The sequence below is a fragment of the Meriones unguiculatus genome, chromosome 11, assembly GCF_030254825.1.
Source record: "Meriones unguiculatus strain TT.TT164.6M chromosome 11, Bangor_MerUng_6.1, whole genome shotgun sequence".
Lineage (NCBI taxonomy): Eukaryota > Metazoa > Chordata > Mammalia > Rodentia > Muridae > Meriones > Meriones unguiculatus.
The window spans coordinates 98447930-98472325 of record NC_083359.1 but is presented as its reverse complement, the minus strand read 5'-3'; the positions used below and the strand labels follow the sequence as shown (position 1 = coordinate 98472325).

Genomic DNA, 24396 nt, shown 5'->3' with positions numbered 1-24396 from the left:
ACCCTTCCAAGCGGCCCCCCAAAATCTCAGGCCTTTGTCCTCTCACCCATGAGACTTCTCAGGTGGACATCTAACAGTGCCCCTTCTTCTTTCCACAGGTGATCTGCAATTCCTTCACCATCTGCAATGCGGAAATGCAGGAGGTCGGCGTTGGCCTGTACCCCAGGTATGGCAGACATCCCAAGCCAACTAACTCCCACCAGCTCCCCAGCCTTTCAGGGGTCATTAGAAAGGCTTTTGTGGCAGCTAGCTCAATAGCCAAGCTCAAAACTCAGCGCTAACTTACGAGAGGCTATAAAAATGTTCAGTCTTGTCACCCACGTTATATACTATGGTATGAAGACAAGGCAGACTTCATACCTAATCACTCATTCTTAGGCAGTCTTTGGGGTAGGTTGCGGCTTACGGGCACTTGCCCTTACAAATCTCCCTTGAGTTTTGTCCTCCGCCTCCTGTCCTGAAACACCCAGTTATCCTGCGAGACTTGAGACATGGTGCCAACAGGCCAACTTTGACTTTGGTTCCCAGCATGCTTTCCACTCACTTCTAGAAGAGGCTCAAGAGCCTTTAGGAATGGCCTGCTGCTTTGTTCCTTAGCCATCACTACAGCAGCCTTTATCCCTGAGCTGTTAGATGGCGAATAGCCCAGTGCTAGGCCCACCCTGATGTCCATTCCATCTTTATGCTCCTAGGGTTCAAGCGTAGACAGTGTGTCTTTTCCCATCTGAGACTCAGCCTCCTCTCTTAGAACCCTTGCACGTCACTGGTCGTAGGTCAGGTTTATTCACGGCACACGTATGGGAAAGCAGTAGTGTACAGGGTTTCAGAACATGGGCTCTGAGCCCGGGCTACCTGCTTCCAGTTTGGGCATGAGTTAAGCTGCGGGTCCGTGGATAAGCCATTTCATTCTTCAGCATCGGTCTCTTCACCTGTAAGCAGTCCTCCCACGGTTGTTGTGGTGGCTGCCTGCGGCCACCCTGCCCCAGTACTCAGCAAGTACTGCCCACACAGGCCATGCTCATTGTTGTCAGTTCATGGTGACAGTGTAAAGTCATTGCCTTTCCCACGTGAAACATCCAGGTAAAGAAAGTGACCAGGCTCCTTCCCAGAATGCATCAGGACTCACTAAGAGCATGTGCCCCTGATTCTCCTTCACAGCCCTCCCCTGCCAGAGCTCAGCAGTGAGACCCTCTGCGGGCCAGTGGCCCCTCAGGTGACTGCTGTGACTGTTGCCGTACCCTGTGAGCTCAGAGATGATCTCTTTACAAGTGACCATGTCAGTACACCCTTCATTTGGGTTACCTTATCAGATGGTATCTAACATGACCCACCCCCCATAAGGACTAAAAAATGATTTCATTATCAAACCTCCCTAATTAGCCAGTATTATGAGAAGCATTCGACTTCATATGAAGCAGAGTAGGGACCTGCTTATGAATGCTCCAAGAACCCATTCCTCACTCCATCTCTTTCAAACCCATCCCAGCCCCTGCTACCTAACTTATCTTTTGACCGTTGTGTCTGTTTGATGTAGCTGTGTAACTCCGAGCATTGATGAGCCCCCTCTTTTTTTGTTCTTTCCTTCAGTATGTCTCTGCTGAATCACAGCTGTGACCCCAACTGCTCGATCGTGTTCAACGGGCCCCACCTCTTATTGCGTGCAGTGCGAGAAATTGAGGCAGGAGAAGAGGTAAGGAGACCCATGCCCCCCGACTGCTTGTTCTCCCTTAGCATGGCCCCCTCCTACAACCAGCTACAACTGACTCCTTGCTGTCCTGCCAGCAAGAAGACACCTGAAACGGTTACAAGCCAAACTGTAGGCAAATCCGTGTATCGTTTTTTGGGTCTTGGTCACTGGGTTTCTTCATGATGGTAGTCCCGTGACATGTGTTTGAAAGATGTTCTTTTGTGACACAGGCTGTGTGTCTTACGGGTATGCATGGGAGTCATTAAATCTCATTGGCAGCAACAGCTCTGCTACCTGTCACATCGCAGCAAACAGCCATCCTTCCATCGGCAGAGAGGCAACCGCGCTTGTTAGTAGCATCCTCGGGGCTCATCCCCGAAGCCATTTTGAAGATAGTTTAAATTCTGTTAGAAAGCAGACGTGATTTACTCTTGTAGGCCTTGGCCACTGGGCTCTTGTAAACCCATCAGTTTTTCTGGGTGATGGTTTCAGCATAGATTCAAGGGTCAAACACAATTTGCAAATGTGGATTTGTGTAGATGGCCAGGCCAGCCTCCTAGGTGAGGGACCATTACTGAGGCCTGAGCTCTCACAGGCAAGTACAGAGAGGCCATTCCAGGGTTTCTGGGCCACACAGAGTCTGCCTGGAATTTGCACAGTTACTACCCATGCCAAGCTCTGGTTATAGTCGTGTTTTCCAGAACTCTGTTTCCCCCTGCCTTCCAATTTGCTAAAGTGGATATTTACTGCAAGGAAAATGGAGGCCCATAAGCTTTTATGGCATTTATGTAGCACTCTTCCAATAAAACTTAAACTTAAGACACCATATTTTATAGAGACAAGGATTTGGCCTTGACAAGACTCCCTTCAAACTTATTTTCAGCCAAGTTACACTGCCTCTTACACAGCATCTTTTGCTGACTTTCCAGTCGTCAGGACCAGTGTGCACTGGGATATTTGCTGATGCTATGGAGAATTTGGATTTATTTCTCTGGGGTCATGTGGCTTCAAAGTGAGATAGAAAGGGAACTTCTTCTACGTTCAGCACTCTTGTGCACTTGTCACTTTTGTGCCACTGAGAATTGATTTAAACAACTTAGAAAAAGGACTTACTTATTTAACTCCATGTTTTGGAGGGTTCAGTCCATTGCAAGTTGGTCCCATGTTTCTGAGCCTGTAGCAAGATAGTATATTGCCACCACAGCTGCATGTAACAAGGGTTGTTTGTCTCAAGGTCATGAGAGCTAGTTCACGTCATGGTAGACAGAGTGGAGCTATAATGAGGGGACCAGAGCCCTGTCATTCCCAGTGACCTTCATCCTCAACCGGGCTACACCTCCCTTGGGTGTGCCTCTTCCCGGTAGTCTGTTCAAGTTTTGAAGACATCAACTGATTACCCTCATGTCAGAGCTGTGCTGAACTGCTTGGCCCTGGAAACTCCCTCATAGATAAACAGCAGAGGTGTGCTTCCGTCATCCCCTAGTCAAGCTGACAGTTAAGGTGACTCACCGTAGGTCATTTAACGGCAACAGAGGCTGTTGACAGTGACGGTGTTTTGACCAAACAAGGGCTACGGTATCTCTCAGTGGCAGAGCCCCTGGCATGTACGGAGTTCCAGGCTCAGTTTCCAGTACTGGATGAACATCAGCAAACAAGAAAAAACACAAGAAAGGGGTGGGGTTTTCTGAGCAAGCTACCAGTTATTCTCCTCAGTTGTTTTTTAGGCAGTTTTAAAAAAAGAAGCAAAAGCAAACATCTGTTTTTAGCGTTTGTTCCACTCTTTTCTGTCCTCTGTCTCTGGGGCAACACATAAGTGATTCTTCTTGTCCAGGGGAAATGGTCCGCTCAGTACTGGGCCCTAAAGGCTGAGGTGCTTCCCCTCTGTGATGCCGACCAGGACTCTTTTCAACTCCTAGGCCTCTGTTGCATCCTCCTGCCAGAAAACAAAACTGCCCGTGCTTCCACTGTGCACATCTTGTGAACTGCCTTTCCTGTGCGTGGCCGGCCAGCCTTCTGCCTGGTACCATTTCTGGTAGTCTCCATATCATGTACCCTCCAAGGCCTTCTCATCTGTAAAGCTTTTCTCATTTCCCAGAGGGAAGGGCTTTTCCTCTGAACTGTTCTTCCTTTTGGTTTTCTGAGACAGGGCTTCTCTGTGTAACAGCACCAACTGTCCAGGAACTCACTCTGTAGACCAGGCTGGCCTCTATCTCAGAGACCCACCTGCCTCTGCCTCTGAGTTGGGATTAAAAGCATGCACCATCACCACCCAGCTTGAACTGTTCCTCTTAGTGGTTGATAATGTACATTTGGCAATCATACTACCTCTGGGTGACTTTTCTATTTAGCAGCTACCTCACAGGGACAGGCCGTTGGGCCTTGCGTCTTTTTCTGTCTCCCCATACTTTGCTTCACACCTGGGAAGTGTCCGGAGCGCTGTTGAACTGATTCTGTTGGTTGAGCTGACTGAGACCAGCAGCATATCTCTGCAGGGCATTGGGTAGAATAGCTCATCGTTCCCTGGGGCTGTGGATCTTCAAGGAGAAGTGTGTCTGTAGGCCCTGCCCAGTTAATGCCACGTGGCTATGACCAACCAAATTATGTCCCAAACTTTTAGAGCTGAGGCCATGGAACAAAGGCTTGCAGGAGTTGAGAAGACATTTTTAGGTCATGGCTAAGAGGGCTAATTCCTATTTATTGTCAGATGTGAGCTCTAGTTAAGAATCAATTTAAAGTTTGGCTATTCAGTAGCATCAAGTTTGCATTTTGGCTTTGATGCTCGCTAGGTGCCCCTGTTTTGATGTGGCCACATGGGATATAAGTACTAGAATATAAGCCCAAGAGGAAAGACTAGAAGGTTCCAGAAAGAGAAGACTTTTAAGTGGTGAGTGTGTGTGTGTGTACATTGTTGTTGGTTGTTTATTGTTTTCTGTTTTTGTAGCTCTAGGGATCAAACACAGGGCCTGTGCTTGCTGGGAGGCCCTCTATCATTGAGCTACACCATGGCCCTGTTTATGTATATTGAATGAGGCTCCCGAAAGGTAAAACAAGAGGTAGAGTGGTGCTATGGAGCCATTTTTCAGCCACCAGACATCTTTACGTACGCCACGTGGCTCCAGGAAGAACCATGAAAGTTATTCCACCATGAGTCTGAGATGGAACATTGTAGCCTGCCCATAAGGAGAGCTGGGGAAGATTAAAAACCCTCACGGAAACAGACCTTGGCTTGGAAGTCCCCTACCTTGTGTTTCTCTCCACGTGAAACCATCCTCTGGGCCGTCTTTGGACCCTTGCCCTTCCAAGTAGCTCCGTTTGCAGCACTTTGCAATGTAAGGATGTCGGGAGTCTTGAAAGTTGAGTCTTTTATTTTGGTTCTGGCAGTTTAAGAGTCTCATCCAGCTAGTTCCAATGGAGAAATATTTGTGATTTGGCCTCACATGCCCCTGCTCACATGTCTTGACTTGTGTGCTGGATTGCTGAAGGCTACCCTTCAGACATGCTTAGGCTACGAAACACATGAGAGCCTCAGGTCTCACAGAACATGGACCAGCGCAGCCAGCCAGCCAGCCTCGGCACATTCCTGTGAAGCCCTGGCTAAAAGAACTTGGAGCTCTTGTAACCAACACATTGTTTCAGCATCCTTTGGGGTCTCATCCCTTAGGATTCCAATTTGCATGACTATCCCTAATGTCAATTTTTGTTTTAAGTGTTTGGGGATTGGGGCCGTCTGATTCTTCATTCAGTAATCACGGTTTGCTTGCACATGTAACAAATTCACAGAGGGCTTGCTAGGTGGCGGGAGCTGGGTGGCCATTCCAGAAGCTCTGAGGAATACGTGTATCAGAATGGCCTTCTCGTGCGGAGGAGGGAGACACAGAGCAGAAGGCAGTATCAGAACATGTGAAGCGTGGTGGCAGCATGAGTGTGCCCAGGGCTTCACAGACACTCAGAACAGAGCACCCGAGGCAGATCAAGGTGCCAGGGTCAGGGGACAATTAAGGAAGACATATAGAGAAGTGGCCTCTGTATCTGAAAGGATCTATAGAGAGAAAGTCAGGCAGCCCAGGAAACATTGCTCTAGGCAAGAAGCCAGAGGCAGCGTGGAAAGTTCAGCGAGTAGAATTGTTTCACATCAGTCTATTTCAACCAGCAATGGAGGATATATAGAGCCTGGGCCAGTGTCTAGGGCTTCTTTTTCCAGAATGCTGTTCACCAAAGGATTTCCTAAGTGTCTGATATGTGGGAGGCTACCAGTAACTGCTTGCAGAAGGGTGAGGACCAGGCAATGGGCCATCCTTGAAGCTGAGGAGAAGGATGGGAGAGCAAGTGTAAGAGAAGGAGGGTCAGGCTGTCCCTCTAGGCAAGAGTTGACAGTGACAGTCTGAAGTCAGGAGGAGACCAGTCGGTGGCCCAGAAGAGAGGATGTGAATAATACAATATTTAGAAACCAAAATTAATAGAATTTGTGTAACAAAGAAAAGGGAAAGAAGTGACATTCAGGTTTGACTTTTAAAAGAAGCAAATTTTTTTTTGGTCTTTTTTTTCTTTTTCTTTTTTTAGTTCAGAGCCATTATTGGGAAAATGTGTAACTGTGACAGTATACTGCAGAAGGGAAAACAAGATTTGGTTTCATTCTGTGCTTTGTTGTTGTTGGAAAAGATGGTTTCAGGTAAAAAAGATTTTCTCTGCCTTGCGATTTGAACAGAGGCACCATAATCAAGTCCCAGAAACCTCTATGATACTCCTGTAAAGCTGGGAATGATTTATGCATTTTTTCTGTAAGAGTTACACTTAAATGGCAGAGCAATGGTCAGAGCATTAATATTTTAATGCGATTTTGTTCTCTGCCATTAAAGCATCAGTTGATCAATGGCCAAGTTTTGTATGTATGCGCCCACTAAATGAGCCTACATGTAATGAGCACTGACTCCATTTAAACTTGTGAATCTATGAGCCTTTAATAAAGGTTTTTATCTCTGGCTGATAAAATGATCGAACTAGCTGTGTGCTTGGTAAAATTTCAAGCTGGCTGTGTACTTCTGGGATGTGTTTTCCACTGAGCCCCTCATTTGATATGGGATAGTTTGCAAGTGCCTCTCTGTGAGAAAAGGGGCATTTTAAGCCCATCGTGAAGGATGAGGGTGAGCAAAGGGCACTGAGGTAGGCAGCAGGGCACAGAATCACAGTGGTGTCATGCACGTCAGAGACAGAGCTATACAGTCAAGACGGTGTTTGAGGCACAGGAAAAGACATTGAGGCTGGGAGGTAGGAAAAAAGCCTTGTGTGGCTCCATCCATAGACAGGGAGACGTTATCTGAAGTCTTCATGTAGAGGAACGATGCGATCAGCTGTGAGTGTTAGGAAGTCATCTCTTTCTCTTTCTCTCTCTGTTTGTCTCTGTCTCTTTCTCTGAGCAGTTTAGAAGGTAAAAGGTAGCAGTAGCCATCGGGAGGAGGCTAGTTAGAAAGCCATTGCTGAGGTCAGGGCTGGAGGCACTTACAGGCTACTGAGAAAGACTGTGAGGCTCTGTTTATTGGGGATAAGTGATGTAACTAGACTCCTGTTGTCCATTCACTGCCTGGCATGACCACTCATGAGTTTTAGCCCTTATTATGCAGTTTTGGAACTAGACACCATGGATTTGGTGGCTTCACAGCAGCTAGCAATTACTCAAGAACTTCTGCCATCAGCCTGACCTGATAGTGGGGGCTAGCAGTTCGTGGTCTTTGGGCTAGGGTGAGAAACAGGGGCCTGGAATGAATTCTGGAGGGAGCATCGTCACCAGCTAGTTTACCTCTTCACCTGTGTAAGGAGCCAGGACCAGAGAGCCCGAGGGTACAGGGTGAGTGAACACTCCCAAACCTCGCAGTAAAGATGTTCCAGAATACATGCCTAGAAACTGGTTGCTTGCGCCCTGAAGCATGGTGTCCTTGAAGTCACTCGAACTGGCCTCGTACCGCAGCCCTTCGCCTTTGAGGTGACCCAGCCTTCAGATCAAAGTGCAAGAGGAAGATGGAGGAAATGAGAAAGTGATCAGGGTCTTGACCGAAGGAGCCCAGTTGCCACCACTGCTTGGCATGCTTGTACTCTGTACCGTGATGGGGGCTGTATCAGCTCCTTCTGGTGTCTGGTTCCACCACCACCCTGAGAAGGGTGCCCCTGCCAGGAGAAGGGGCATCAGTCAGTCTTGAATCAGGTTGAACGCAAATCCCAATCCGGTTTTCACTGTTGCTACTGCAGGAGTGCCACACTCACAGAAGATGTTCAGAAGGTCTGTGCCCCTGGGGCAGTTCTCTTGTGGAAGGCCACACCCCTAGCTTCCTAACACACAGAGACCCTGTCATGAGCCAGGGAGTCAGCTTGGGTCTTCTACTCTGTCATCCTGGTGACCGTGAGGGTCTGACGGAAGTGGCTGGCCAGACTTCGTCCTCCTCATGGAGCTTTAAGGAGGCCGCCTTGGAGTCATTTTCTGTCAGAGGCCTTCCTTGCCCTACCTTGACTTCAAGCAAGTAAAATCATGTTTAGTAGACACGTGATGCCTTGTTTTCAGTATAGGATAAACCACATGGCGTGTTTGCTCTAGGGAGTTTTGTCAACCCTCTCAGCAGATAATCCTGCCTTCCTTCTCCTTACAGTGTTCCCTTCCCCCCACCACTCACACCCCCATAATTACTTTCTGCATTTGAAAGCAGATAAGTCATTTATACAGTACATTACAAGCTGATATACATTACAGGACTAAAAGGAACCGGACAAGGCGAGGGAGGAGCCTGGGTGTGGTGGGAACCAGCCATCATTTTAAATAGGCAGTCAGTTAGGCCTCCTTGGGAACAGGGGATTTGACTGAAACTGAAGAGGACCAGGGAGGCCACCTTGGTGGATCTGGGAGAGCTCAGGCCAGAAGTGGGAATATGAAGGGAAAGGGGGAAGGGAGCATCCAGGGAGGGAGTGGGGGCAGCTGTCCCCAGTGATGAAAGAACCATATTTTACTTGGGACATCACAGACTAATATTCATACCAAATTAGAAAAATGAAAATGTAAATGCAGTAGACAAAAACAAAACAATATTTTATCATTAGAAACACACACACACACACACACACACACACACACACACAGCTCTTACCAAAATAGTAAACATGTTTCTGAACAGGAACTTTGTGTTTCCCTTCCTATTTCATCATCGACTAGAGCCTACACCACCCGGGGGCCACACACGTAGGTTGAGCTGTAAGATCTTGACTCTCCTTGGACAAAAGGGGGCGCTGTTGCAGTATTTCAAACTGAAGAAAGCCTGTCTGACGTCTGTCGTGGTGAAGGCTGGAAGGTAGAATGCAGAGAGATTGCTTCCAGGGAGAGAAGCAGGGAACCCATCCTGACAAGGGGGTGAGACGGGTTGGGATGTAACACTGGGGAAGATTGAAAGTGGTTGGTTCTGGATGCATTTTTAATGTAGATCCAGCAGAGCTTCCAGGTAGATTTGGATGGTAGAGTCAAGGGTTTAGTTTGAACAACATGAAATAGGAGTATTTCTCACCCTCCCCTACTAAGGATGCTCTGTGGGGAGTGGACAAGAGTTCTGTACTGCTGTCATGAGTTCGGTTTTTGTGTGTTGGGGATTCCGTCAAGTGGAAATGTGTTTATGTCCATGCCATGTTAGCTGAAGACCAGAGACCCAAAGCGGATTCCTGGACATCTTTGGAGCTTTAGTCTGCCCTTTCACCTTGACTTTCCCCCTTCTGAAGCAGGCCTGAGTTACTGTGCTTCAAAGGACCAAGAAAATCCACCTCAGAAAGCCTTCCTGACGCTACACCCTCCCCTCTTTGAAAATCATTTCACTTAAAAAAAAAAAAACAAAACAAAAACTATGTAACATTAGGACTGTCTGGATCCTCTTTCTCTGTGGCCTAGTAAGGCCACCTCACCAGGAGAAAGTGATCAAAGAGCAGGCAATCTAGTTCATGCCAATGACTGCCCTGCTCCCCTTACGAGGGAACCCCCGTGGAGACTGAGCTGCTCATGGGTTACATCTGAGCAGGGAGTCTAGGTCTTCTCCATGCATGGTCCTTGGTTGATTCATCAGTCTCTGAAGGACCCCTGGGCCCAGAATTTTTGGCTCTGTTGGTCTCTTTGTGGAGCTCCTGTCTCCTCCAGTCTTTCTATCTCCCCCTTCTTTCATAAGATTCCCTGCACTCTGCCCAAAGTTTGGCTGAGTCTCAGCATCTGCTTCTCTATCAATGGACTAAGGTAGGGGCATAGGGAAGAAACAAAGAGGGAAGGTGAGTCCAGGAGAGAGCTACAGCCAAGATACAAAGTGAATAAATGGTAATAAATAATAATAATTTAAAAATTTTAAATAATTGAATTAAAATTAAATAATTAAAATTTTAAACAATAAACTATCCATTAAAAAAAAAACTATGTAACAAGTGACCAATAGGTCCCAATTTCAAAACTGTCAAATATAGATGACCCTCAATTCCAGGAGACAGCTATAAAATCAACCAATCTGTCTACATCATCTGTCAATCATTTGATGTCCAGAGTGAACTTCTCCAATTATCATGGAATTTATAACCAAAGCTTGATGATACCAAATATGAAATAACTCCTGATATTTTACTATTTAATGAAAGGGGGAAAAACAAAGATAACATACATACAAAGTGTGTCAAGGTTATAAACATAGTTCTTTAAGTGTGTAATACCTGTGTGCTTACACTGAGGCAGGAAAAAAAATGCATTTTAATCATTTGGGTAGGAGCTGTAGGGGGCGCCTTCCCTCCTGCACCTGTTGGTGTCTGACTCCAAGAATTAGCTGTGATAACGATAGAAGAAAATGAGCACACCAGCCACATAAGCCTTTCCCTTTCGGTCCCCACAGCTCACCATCTGCTACCTGGACATGCTGATGACCAGTGAGGAACGCCGGAAGCAGCTGAGGGACCAGTACTGCTTTGAATGTGACTGCATCCGATGCCAAACGCAGGACAAGGTAGGTGGCGTGAAAGCAGATTGACATGTTCCGTGGTGGTGTCTGAAAGGCCTTTTGGGGAGCTCCGCTGTTGGTCTGAAGTGCATTCGTAAGTAGAGCAGAGCTGCACTCTTTATTTCCTGGGACCTTTGTCTCCTGCAAAGACGAGATTTAAGATCTATGGAGCTTAGAGTATCATGGGAATATAGGTGTTGATGACATGACATTAAACATGTAATTAAAAGGATATGACAGGCCAGAGGGCCATTAGAGCCTACATTAAGAGGCCTGAATTGTTATGATTGATAACAGTTACTGCTCAGCAATAAACACACCAAGTAGTATTTTGTCTTTAGTTCCTCTGAGTTCATTCCATAGGGCTCTCTTCTGCAGCACTCTGTCAGATGGAGCTCACTTATCTCACAGTTCTTACTCTCCGAGGAAGGAAGAAGAGCCAAAAGAAATGCCGTAAAGATAATGAACTGCTCTCCAATTACTCATATACATCCTCATTTTGAACCTGTTTACTTTAGTTTGCACACAATCCAGTTATCTGATGGAATCTCACTTCAGTCGATGTACAGTGTTAGATGTCTTTTATTATCATTATCTCATTTAATGCCAATATTTATAAATAAATTGGGAAGCCAAACTCAGACATGTTCAGGGTACGCTTCTAGGATGATCTAGAGAAAAAACTGACAGAACCAGGTCTCCCATTCAAATTTGTTAGCTCAACCAAGTTATTTTTGCCCTATCCTGGGGCCACCTGTGGTTTCTCTCATCACTAACAGTGGGGAGAGATGATTGCTCTTACTTCTAGAGAATGGGTCATGAGCCCATCTGAATACTAGAAAAAGCAGATATTGGTTTTGTGTAGTAGGAATCTCTTGTGTCTGTATGGAAGCATCACATGTCAATAATAAATCTGATGGCAGGCAGAAAAGATTGTAGGATAGAGCCAGGAACAGGAGGGTCAGCCAGCAAGATGTGAGGAGGATGAACAGATGGTACCTGAGCCAAGGTAACCAGCCACATGGCAAAATGTAGATTAGTAAAATGGGTTGTTTTAAGTTATGAGCTAGTCAGAGCCTGGCTATACGGCCTAGGTATTTGTAAAATTATTTTGAGTCTCATGAGTCTTTATTCTGGGAGCTTGGGGATGGGAGGGCTCTCCCCCCTCCCCACCCAGTGGCAACAATGTTGCATTAAGAGGAACTTTAAGAACTGCAGTGGTGTCACATGCCACTAATCCAAGAGTCCATGGTGGCATACACCTTTAATCCCAGAACTCAGGAGGCAGAGGCAGGTGGCTCTCTGTGAGTTCAAGAACAGCGTGGTCTACAAAGTGTGTTCTAAGTCAGCCAGGGCTACACAGCGACATCCCTTTCTCAAAGAAAAGAAAGAACGAAGAATTAAATAGGAAAAGTTGGTAGATCAAGATTCGATCTACTCTGGTGTTGCGCCAGAAGTCACAGGGGCCCCCCTCGCGCCACCCCACCTCTTGCAGACTATGATCTGGGGTAGAACCCAGCTGGTTTCCCTACAGCCCTTAGTTGGAAGGTTTAATTCATCTATATTTCTCAAGGATGGGCCTTTGAAATCTTCTTGAGTAGGGCCAGCAAGATGACTCAGGGTAAAGATACCTGCTGCCAAGCCCAACAATTTGAGTTTTATCCTCAAGATTGACGTGGTAGGAGAGAACAAACACAAGCTGTCCTCTGACCTTTATTGTGTGTACCCCTCCACACACAATAAACGAATGAATACAGTTTAAAAATATTTCTAAATAAAAGGAATTCTTGAATGAATGAATGTGTTGCACTTAAGATCAGAGTACTTCTAACAGACCTCAATATCAAAAGCAGTATCGTCTATCCTTATTTGTGGCCAGATAGTTTCCTAACCATGATAGTCATAATAAAGCAAGGGTGAACACAAACTGATCTTAAGTGCAACACATTCATTCATTCAAGAATTCCTGGAAGGCCCAGTGTCTTGCTCTCTGCCTGTACCTTGCACATCAGATGTGACCTCTTATCTACTGCTCCAATGGCATGCCTTCCTGCCACCATGTGCTCCACCATGACGCTCTGACTAACCCTCTGACACTGTAATCAAGCACCCAACTAAATGCCCCCTTTTATAAATTGCCTTGGTCATGGTGTTTCATCCCAGCAATGGAACAGTAACTAAGACAGCTCCCAACTCATTTCTACTCCTTCTGTAGAACTTCTCACTCCCTAGCATATGGTTTTTGTCCTCATGTTCCCAAGATGGCTGCTGTCCCCTGTACCTATTCGTTGTGTTCAAGCTCCAGACAGGGAAGAGAAGGGGTTGTAGAGGCCAGGAGGCAAGGTGGGCCCACTTACGGATGTGGACTTACATTTCATTGTTAAGAGATGTGTCATGTGGCCACCTGTAGCTTTCAAAGAGGCTGGAGCATTATATCTCAGCTTTTCACTCTTGGAGAAGAGGAGTATGAATGGCTTTGGATAACCAATCCATAATATCTGCATCCTGTTCAGATAATTTTTCATCCTCTTATCCTGTTGAACTAAAAGTTTATTAGAGAAACTGTGTGTGTGTGTGTGTGTGTGTGTGTGTGTGTTGTCATATGTCACTTCACGGTGGGCTACATTCTGAGGAATATCATTAGATGATTTTGTCATCGAGTGTGTAAGAACACAATATCCTTACTGCGGTGAGCTCATTTTCATCAGTGTGCTCTAAAATCTCAAAGTACAGCATAAGACACCAGTAACATCCTACTAACATCATCACTTATTGACCATCTTACATTATACTTGGCTTCATACTGGTAACATGCTGTGCCATAGTCCTACCATGTCCATGGCATCACTATGCAACAGGGCCTTTTTAGCTCCATCATAATATCATGGAGCTCATAGTCCTGTGCCAGTTGATTAGAACCAGCTCTCAAAATTCTACAAGTTTACAAATACCACGATCTGCAGTAGGCCAGCTGGAGACCTGGCAGAGCCACAGCCATGAATTCCAGACCAGAAGTTTATAGGCTCAAGACCAAGAGTCAGTATGTCAGTCTGAAGCCAAGGTTAGGAATGGTTGATGTCCTGGTTAAAGCCGTAAGTGGAGAGCGCTTCCCTCTTGGCTGAGGGAAAGCCAGCCTCGTTATCATACGCAGGCCTCCCACTGCTTGGATGAGGTCCACTCACAGCAGGGAGAGAACCCCCCTTTACCCAGTCCACGGATGAAATGTTGGTTATCCTGTGGCCTGTCAAGCCGACTAACAAACATCACCTGTCTTGAATACCCTGTTAGACATAGGCCACGGAGTGGAATCCAAAAGGTACATGCTTGTGCTGTGCCATTATAGTCCATTCTGTATGGGACAAATTGAGTGGTCATGGGAGAGCTATTTCCCCTCTCTGGGGTCCTTCTGTTTCTATTATGAGGGACATGGACTACGTGGCCTTAAGGCCTCTTCCAGCTCTATTGTTCCATGTTTCTATGAAATGTTTCCATGTAGAGGTAGGGAGGGTATGTGCTTATAGAGATGCATAAACCTGGTTATTTTTTCAAATTCCTATTTGCCTGAGAACTTTGTTCTGCGTAGTGATACACATGCCCTTTCTCAAGTCTCCACAGTGTTAATTTGCTGAGGGGGAAAACATATCTACAGGCAAATTCTACTTAGCACATTCCCCAAAGGTTAGAAATTCAAAATCCCAGCACAGTCAAACTTAATTGTGTGTCAGTCCTTGATGGCGTGTTTTTCTTGGAACCTGGGAAGCCCATTGTCTCAGCTCTCTGCATCAGGCAGCATTTAGCTGGTACGTACGTCTGCAAGCTGCTGGAGTTTGGTGGTTTCCTGTTTCAGGAAGGCAGAAGCCCTCCCTACTGCCGGCAAGTACAGTATCCACGTGTAGAATTGCCTCTTTAATCAGCATCAGCTTAATATCTGGAAGAAATAAAACTGACCACCTAAGGGAGACTTTGAAATGCTTAGGGATCTCTTATGTCTTTGCCCAGGTCAGAGTCCAAGACAACACAAGCAGAACAGGCCAAATGGAATTGATGGTTTTCTTTCTTTTTTTTATTTTAATTTTTTTCACAATTTATTCATTATATAACCCAATTGAAGCCCCCTCCCTCAATTCCTCCCCATCCCATCCTTTTCCCATCTTCCCCCCACCCCCGTCTCCTTCCCCTATTCCACTGAAGGGGGGAGTTCTCCTCCTCCACCATCTGCCCATAGTGTATCAGTCCTCAACAGGATTGCCTGAATCCTCTTCCTCTGTGGCCTGGTAAGGCCACATCACCAGGGGCAAGTGGATCAAGGAGCAGCAACCAAGTTCATGACAGAGACAGCCCCTACTCTCCTTACCAGGGAACCCACATGGAGACTGAGCTGCCAATCGGCTACATCTGAGGTGGGGGTCTAGGTCCTCTCCATGCATGGTCCTTGGTTGGTGCATCAGTCTCTGCACGACCCCCTGGGCTTAGATTTTTAGGCTTTGTTGGTCTCCTTCTGGGACTCCTGTCCCCTCCATGTTCTCCTATCACTCTCCTTCTTCCATAAGACTCCTGTGCTCTACCTCCCCCCCCCCAATATGGAATGCTTAACGAATTTGTGTGTCATCCTTGTGTAGGAGCCAAGATAATCTTCCCTGTATCGTTCCAATTTTAGTATATGTGCTGCTGAAGCAAGCACAGGATTGATGGTTTTTATACGTTTGTGATGGGTACATAGCATGCTCCCCTAGGTGACACGCTTTGAATGGATGAAGAAAACAATCTGTGTTTTCTTGTCCTGTCACTTTTTCTTTCCTGCAGCCAACTGCATTTAATTCTTCTATTAAAACACTACAGCTCGGGGCTGTGGAGATTGCTCAGGGGGGTAAGAGAGCTTGCCAGGTAAGCATAAGGCTCCGAGTTTGAATCCCCCACACCCACAAAAATGCTAGGCACAGCCATGAATGCCTATAACCCCAGAGTTGAGGGCAGAGACAGCGATCTTGCTGGACAGCCAGTCCAGCTGCACAGCAAGCCTCAAGTTCAGTGAGCAACTTTGTGTCAAGGGGATAAGGCAGAATGCAACAGAGGCAGGCACCCAGTGTCATACCCCGGCTTTCTGTGTGCATAGGTAGGCATGTGCACCTGTGTACACATTTGTATACACCACATACACACAAACCACACAAACACATACTGCACACATACCCAGTACACATACACACACCACATACACAAACACACACACCACACTCACACACACATGCACCACACAGACCACATATACATGGACATACCACACATACAAACACACCACGCACATATTCCACACACACAAATATAACTTATTAAAAGGAAAAGAAGCCGCCATGTCTATCAGTCTGTTCAAAGCTCTTATTCATAGCGGATTATGAAGTAACTCCTGCCCGTTCTGGCCCCGTCTTCTCACCCACACCACACCCTGTCTTGGAGTATGCTTTCTCACACACCCTGTTTCATTGTCTTTGCCTCGCTCCGGGTTAGTGCTCATTATAAACTTCCAGCGTGTAGCTTGGTATCTTGTGTTCTCCAATGTCATGCCCCCACGAGCTGGGCATTTACTTCCCTTCTTTCTTTTGCAAATACCAAGTTCCTTTCTCCACCCAAAACACTCTGTTCACATACATGTGTGTATACACTAAGCACGTGTTTACACACTTGAACACCTGTGTATGTCATGCAACAGGCATGCATTTTTATATTTATTTGAGAGATAAATGACACAAGACAAAAGATAAGACGGGCTAGTCCCCAGAACACAGGCCCAGTGATCTCTTTCATAATGGCCTAGATAAATCACAGATTCGCTCTGAACTTCCCAAAGCTAATAGCAGTTTCAGAATCCACAGAAGTCATAGGATTGAGCACACATGTGTCCCTCAGCCATGTCACAGTTGTCCTCACACTGAGGCAGAATTCTTGTCAGACTCCATGGCCACCGAAATACCTGGTTTTTATAACATTCCTCAACGCGACCGATTGACACAATTTAAAATTATATCTTAAAGAAAAAAGAAAAATAAGCAATGACTTCATTCTGAGAGGCATTTCTCTCATGGTTTATTCCATGGCAGAAGTACATTTTCATCTTCCTAGGACAGAACCAGTGCTGCAAACTCTCCAGGCCCTCCTTCCCAAGTGTTGTTTCTCACAGCTAAGGTCTTGCACTTAATGTTTGCCACGGAGATACTGTGTGCATTCTGAAAAGTCAAAGCTTTAGTTGCACAGCTGATAACGTTGGGGCCCTTCAGCAGTTTGCACCCAAGTCCCCCCTCCCCCAGCCATGTTGTGCTGAGGGTGTGTTTGTACCATGCTGGATGGTACAGCATTATTTCCTGACGGTGCCAGGCATCAGTGGCTGTGCCTCCTGACTGGGGCACTGGGGCCGGGGCCAGCAGGAAGAAGCTATGCTTGTTCAGGAGGGTAAGCAATGTTAGGTTAAAGGTGTATTCAAAGGGAAGCAGACGTTTCTGTCCGAGAATGTTGTTCTGGTAACGTGAGTCCACTTGACATGTGAACAATTTCTTAAAAGTCATTAGTAAACCAAGATGTTTTTTTTTTTCCTGTTGCCTTCCCCTATTTTGCTAAGTTAATCATGAGCAGAGCTGCCTTGTGGCAGGATTGTGAGGCCAAACAGTTTTGAACTGTTTTACATTTCAAGTTTTAACAATCTAAGCAGGATATGTTTCCTGTTTCTGATGTTTTTTATCACAGCCAAGGTATGTTATCTTCAGGAAGATTTGAAAGATTTAGCAGAGGAGAGAAGAATGTACACCTCCCCACACACATACCATGTGTGCGTGCGCGCGCGCGCGCGCGCGCGTGTGTGTGTGTGTGTGTGTGTGTGTGTGTGTGCTTGTGTGTATGTGTGTCCATTGGATGAGTTTCTTAGGAAGTGAAAAACCTACCTCTTCCTTCTCTAACCTTTTAATTACATTTTTATTTATTTGAGGGGCACACATGGGAGGGTGTGAGAGGATAGCTGAGGAAATCTTTTCTTTCATCACATGGGTTCAGGGGATCGAACTCAGATCCTCAGTCTTGGCAACACACACCTTTACCTACTAAAATATCTTGCTGGCCTTGCTTCTCTAAATAAGCAGAGGAACGGGCTTCTCAGGCATGGGTGTGGGGACATCTGGTGCCCGTGTTAACACCATGTTAACAAGGAAAGGGGTTCTTGACTTTGTGACACCGATGCCTGTCTGCTGGGCTGCTGCAAAGCAGCCTGTGACATCTAAGCAGGGACCGTGGGCCCTCACTTGCCTGGGAAGCCATTAGTGTGACCTTTGTCTTTGTTGCAGAATGTGCTGTCCCTGCATCACAGCGTTTGATGCCGTGATGTTTTTCTCTAAGTAGACCCTAAGTAGACTCTAAGTAGGAGTCTTCTTGTGGTTTGTCTAGGTCCCAGAGTCCACCCTGCGTTTAAGAAGAGAGTCACCCCACAATCCATGGTGATAGAAACGCCATCTTATAGCCTTCCAGTTTCTGCAAACACCTACTTGGCTTTTGCTCTGCTCCAAGGAGATCCAAACCCTAGCTTCTCTGGGCCACACATTAACAGGAACTGTCTTGACCATACCTTGTCTGATTCAGCAACCACTGCTGCTACTCTAGTTTTGGAGAGACCTCCACAATGCTTCCCCTTATGGTTATACTAACTGACGGTTCCGCCCAACTACGCAGGATGAATGTAAGTTTTCATTTCACGCAGGTGAATATTTGGGTTTGGCATTGCTGAGTATGGCAATCTATGTTTAACTCGAGCTTGCTAGATCGTTTTCCTGAGTGACAGCAGCATTTGATTCCCGCCAACGGTGACCAAGAATTCCCTTTGTGACTCATTCTTGTCAGCTCTTGATTTGCCAGTTTTTTTATTTTTTATTTTTGTCTTTATCTTCACTTGTCCTAGTAGATGTGTGATGACACTACATTGTGGCCTGAAGTTGTATTTAATTTGTAGTTATTAAAAACTAATGATTGTTCTTTCAAATGTATCATATCGTGAACACATGTTTATCTCATTTGAAGACCTGTTTGTTCAAATCTTTTGCCTGTTTGGAAAAAAACAGATGTTTTCTTGCTGGATTGTGAGCGTCTTTCGTTCTGTATACCAAATGCACATTATATAATTTGTTTTCCCTCACTTGTGCCTTGTCTTTTCAAGCCTGTTGGCAGTCTTTATGGAGTAGAAGTTTGGGTTTGGATGCAGTCTGCCCTGTCAGCATTCTCCCTGTGTAGATGAGGCTTTGATGTTCTGTGTAAGAAGTCTTTGCCTAATCCAAGAGAGCAAAGGGTTTTTTTTTTCCCTGTGTTTTCTCTTCAAAATCTGTACTTTGGGGCTTTATACTCCTGTCATTTATGTAGTACAAGGTTTTATTTCCTTTTGCACATCCTGCTGGTCTAGTAGTGTTTCCTGAGTCAACAAATTATGTGTTTTAACTCATTTTTAAATTCTGTTCCTTGCATGTGTATGATGTATGGGGTGTGCATTTCACGGCATACGGATGGAGGCTGGAAGACATCATTTAGGAGCTGATTGGCTCCTTCCATCTCATAATGAGTTTTAGAGATCAGTTCCTCCGGCTTACTCAGGAAAAGCTTTTACCCACCGAGTCACCTCATCATACCCTCAATATCTCTATTTGAAGCCCTAGGATAATGCAGAAAAGAGCGCAGAATTAGGCCAGAGAGATGCCGGAGGCATGGTGGCTCACTGGCAGAGAGGTAACAGTGGGTAGTGCTTACGAGCACTCTGGCTTTCAGTCCCGCTGCACGCCAGCCGCTTAGCCCTGGCACGCTTTCTTCTCTCTGTCCCCTCTCTCTTCTGTAGTAGGAGACCTGTCAATACTTGGCCAACCTGTTTTGCTTTCACTTAGATAATGTGTGTGTGGCTTGGGAGATGGAAAACCCTCAGTGGTGGTGGCTGATATCCTTCTAAAACGATCTGCTTGGAAGGTCCAAGAACTACAGCATCCCCGGTTCCTGTTATTTGCTCCTCAGAATCTGAATTGCTTGCCTAGGCTTTTTGGCAGCTTTCAAAATCTTCCTGTTTCAGTCTTTACTAATCTCTTCTTCCTTTCTGGAAATTTGCCGTGGGTGTAATTCCAGTGGTCCTGTGTTAGGCTGCGTGGACTCTTCATTCGTATTCTTCTTCTCATGTTCCCCTCCTGCCTGGCTCATTCTCCTGAGAAGCAATCTAGAGCTTGCTTCCCCAGGCCTTGACTATACATTGCTGCCGTCCGGCACTACCAGCTCTGCCCTGTCCTCCCTCCAGCTCCTGGCAGAGCTCCTACTAAGGAGCAGATTGCCTGAGGCTCCAAAAGGAATGGGTAGCTGTCATCTACACTTGGACTTTTCTCAGGTTTTCCTCCATCTGAGACCTATGCTTCTTTCAGGTTTTCTGTGTGAGGATTGCTTGCCTTAGCCAGGTGTGGTGAGAACACGCCCTTCATGAGGTGGAAGCAGGAGGAGCTGAAGTTCAAGGCTATCCTCAGTACATGCTGAGCTCAAGGCCAGCCTGGACCACATAGACCCCATCCTAAAATACAAAGGAAAAAAAGAAAAGAAAGAAGGGAGAAACCATTTTTCTTGCTTGGCACGTGCACATTTGGAGGGTTTTGCTCCAAACAAAACAGAACAAAACAGAAATCGTCGTGCATCATGGGACAAGCCTCCCTGCTTCTTATTCCTTATTTATTATAGTTCATACATTCTGTTGATCCTAAGACTGAAATAGACTGTGTATCATCATGTTGTTGTTGTTATTGTTGTTGTTGTTGTTGTTGTTCTTCTTCTTCTTCTTCTTCTTCTGCTGCTGCTGCTGCTAAAATGTTGAAAAGAATATGTGAATATGGTCATGTGTGAATATGGTCATGTGTGAATATGGTCATGTGTGAACATGGTCATGCATTGAGCCATGGCATATGTGTGGAGGTCAAAGGATTCCCTTGAATGCCAGTCCTCACCATCTGCATTGTATGAGGCCAGCTCTCTTGTTCTCTGCCAAGCCACATGGTCCTCAAGCTTCTCTGCATACTCCTGGGTCTGTTTAGGCCTGGCCATGACTCCAGGCGCTCTCTGCTTCATTTGTTTTCTTTTGCTTCCCAGGCACCTCAGCTCAGGTCCTCAGACTTCATGGGAAGCACTTTACTCAATGAGTTGTCTCCGCAGCTCCTGAAAACATAGATTTAGTGATCACAACAGCTGTAACATCTGAGTCACCAGGGAGCTCACTGTACAGCAGCAGGGGGCAGCAGGGGGCTCTAAAACCTGTAGGTGACCGCTCTGGTGACAATGAGTAAGACATCTCAGATTTCAGAGGTAAGAAGATGCATTCTACAAAGAAGGATAATGAAAGGGATTAGAAAGCTTATAATGTTTAGTGTGTTTCCTCCCTTACCTATGCACTGAACTCAGCAGTGAACTTGAACTCTGACCCTTTCCGTCTGCCATACTTGCCAATGCCCTTAAAGTACGTATAGCCAGCTTAGCGTCATAGAACTTTGTACTTCCCCCTGCACAGCCTTCCACTAGTGTCTCTCTGTTATAACATGGCCCAAGGCAAGGGAATGAATTGTCCTCACAGCTTGGGGCTTGCTGCTTACCTGACATAAGCAGCTTTGTGGAGGGAGACCTTGCCTCTTTTGGAGGATGGAGCTGGGGAAGGTGGCACTCACTACCGCTCAGGAGGATCCATAGTGCCTGAATCACACTTGTGGCTTACGAGGTGTGTGTGCCGTCTTCCCAGACCCCAGCCTGAAAGGTATCTCTGAGGCTTCACCTGATGACAGCATCTAGGACCCATCCTTCATTTTCTCTCCAAATCTGCTGGTGTGGTGGCCAGAGACGGTTTTGCTACACACTGATAGAACATACTGTTTACTTCGATTCGTAAGCGGAGAAGACAGGCTAAGTTGTAGCAGGATCAGTTCGATGGGAATAGCTGCGGGAGACAGGAGACATCGCGTTCGGAACTTTCACCGTAGGGAGAGGAGACGTGACTAGGGCCATGCGTAACTGAGTGAGTGGACAATCAGGTTCAGCCACTCCAGCCATCCCGCTAGCCGCAGAACTCCCCGGCAAGCAGGCTGCTGCACTTGGGTGTGGAGTCACAGGTGAAAGGTGAAGGAAGACTTCGGTCTGCAATGACTCTCAGAACGTCACTTCCAGACTGGCTTCGGGGAACTCTCCTTGCATGTCCGTGTCAGCAGTTGTCCTTAAGCACCAAAGATCACGTGATTGCATCTGGTTACCAGCTATGAATTTGGCAAATGGTGTGTTTCAAATACTCACTTCCCAGCTGCCTCCGAGGTTTCTGTACAGGTTGAGACATTCACCCATCACACTGAGAGCTGGCTGTCCAAACAGGTGTCCCTGCAGCTCTAACTCCCTTTAGTGAGGAGGCTACGTGACCTCCATGGCCTCTTTTCTGTTTTCTTTGCATTTTCATTGCCCATGCTTAGATCCCAAAGACTGTAATGACTGATAATGAAGCATTTTCTGTCTCTTGTTTAAAATGTAAATTGGGGAGTTGGAATTACTTCAAGCCAGTGAGCACACTTTCCTATCTGTATTGTTAGAACCGGAAAGCTACAGCTAAAGGCCCTTACAAACCTTAAATGGTTTTTCCAAACTTGTCCTTAGACTCCTCCAGGCAGTAAGTACCCTCATTCTTAACTTGGTGGCATCTTGTTCTTCTCAGAACTTAGTTAATCTAGGCATTTTCTCAATACCTTCTTAATGCTAATTTCTTAATTTATTGTGCCCTTTAATCTGGAACACATAAAATAGCAGCCAATTAATAAATTATGCTTCCGACAACTGAGATAAAAGCACATTAATTATTTCTGAACAATTATGCTGCGTTCGACACAGTAGAGGGCTCCGGAGTGTGACCGCTACGGAAGATGAGAATCGCCCAAATTTTATATCTTGTAACTTAAATCTTCTTTTCAAAGAAGCTTCATTTAGGAAGGTCAATTAAAATAATTGTACAAATGGCGAGTACTAATTTCCCTAATTTCATGGCATCGTCTTTGAGCTTCACTAAAGATCCAGCACCGTGTTCTCCACGAGCTTTATACTGTAGACTGTAAGGCGACTGACTCTCTGCTTTAAAAGAGTGAGAGAAAGCTGCTGTGGTCGGAGAAGCACCGTGGACAGTAGGAGTGAGGACAGATGAAGGAACCGGAACTGTCCGAGCTCACTAGGAGTCTTACCCAGGGGCTCGCTCCGTTTCCTGTCTTCCTGAGGCGTGAAAATGACTAAAACTGCACACAGCTTCATTTCGCCTTGTTTCTAAGGTTGGCTGCTGTTTCTTCTGTGGATGTCTTCTAAGAAAAGCCTCTCTTAACCATTTGTCCAGAATCCCCTCTCCCCAAAGTTTTCCTATTCCAAGCTTCACAATCTGTTGGTGTTGCTGGGTAAGTCTGGGAGACATGAGATGTTTTGGAGAGACAAACAAAACAAAACAAAACTTTATTGTATAAAATCGTTTGTTTCTTGTTTAGATCATTTGTTCTGGGGGTGGACATTTTCACCTTTATCTGCTGTTTTTTTATGACACCCAGTCAACAAGAACTTCCTGAACATCCCACTCTGCTCTTAAAGACCTACAAGAGGAGGTCTACCTAAATCCTCCTTAAAAGCAAGCTGCGGTTAGCAGGGAGGATCACTGCTGCAGGGTTGGGGCCACATTCTTAGAGTCAGGCCCACATACCTGCCTCAGTTTGCCTTCTGTGGCTGTGATGAACTCTGTGAGCATCAGCATCGTGGGAAGAAAAGGATATCTTACAGAAGCATCACTGAGGACGTGGGGCAAGAACCGGCTGGAGGCAGGAACCAGGAACCAAAACAGAGACAGTGAAGGAATGCTGCTTGCTGACTTGCTTTCAGTATGCTCATATTCCAAGCTCTTGTAGGACAACCCGTTAAGCTTTGAGCACTCAAAGGCTCTGTCAGACCAAAGTTCCAAACACTTCCACCGTGGCTGCCAGAGCAACACTGTCAGATCTGTCACAGCCGGCAAGAGCCTGTTCCCTGGTACCAAACTGCGTCAGTCAGGATTCTCAAGAGAAACAGGACCAATGGGACAGAGAAAATGTGTATGTACTAATAAGTAGAAAGTGACACAAATGACAGAGCACCCGGGATTTCAGACCTTGCTTTTGGGTGGGTTCATGCCTCCAGCAAGACGCTCAAGCGTATTAGAGTGATTGTGCCATCTCCATTGCCTACTTTAGGTGTTATCTCAGATTTCCCTCCACAAAGGAAATCCAGACTACAGCTTGGAAATTGTAGCTTGCCATAATGCCATTAGTTTGCTAACCAGTTACCAAGAGTATGTTCAACACAGGGCAGAAGGGCTTTTCATAAGAATGGCAAAACTCAAGGATTACTTATATCCCTGCTCTGCCTCAAACCTCGAAGATTGAGCAGACAGGTGAAGCGAGGAAAAGTCATCAACGTGTCCATTTAGGGCAATTACTGCTTATCAGTTTCAGCTTCTATAGTGTTCTCAACCACCACATCAAGGAATGCAGAAGCACCACCCACCCTCTCTAGAAAGGGTAGAAGCAGCCTGCCTGTGGAAGTCCCTTTATTAACTGAGCTCATGCCATAAGCTCATCCCAGTAATTTTCACCCGGGAAAATTGCTACTACTGCCATCCAGTCTTTCCATTAAGTATGCTGTGCT

At 46.0% G+C, this 24396-nt stretch overlaps 1 protein-coding gene and 1 non-coding gene across 4 annotated transcripts in view; one reads left to right on the top strand and one right to left on the bottom strand.

The window, feature by feature from the left end:
• The window catches only part of Smyd3 (SET and MYND domain containing 3), a 523810-nt gene that overhangs the window by 396307 nt on the left and 103107 nt on the right, over window positions 1–24396 (top strand). For all 3 annotated transcript variants that reach the window (XM_060364774.1, XM_060364775.1, XM_060364776.1), the window contains 3 exons: window positions 99–166; window positions 1588–1690; window positions 10573–10683. In XM_060364774.1, coding sequence (XP_060220757.1) covers window positions 99–166; window positions 1588–1690; window positions 10573–10683 — 282 coding nt within the window. The remainder of the gene's footprint in view (window positions 1–98; window positions 167–1587; window positions 1691–10572; window positions 10684–24396) is intronic.
• Window positions 15252–15358, bottom strand: LOC132646662 (U6 spliceosomal RNA). The gene has a single exon (XR_009584910.1). It is a non-coding gene; the product is annotated as a U6 spliceosomal RNA (small nuclear RNA).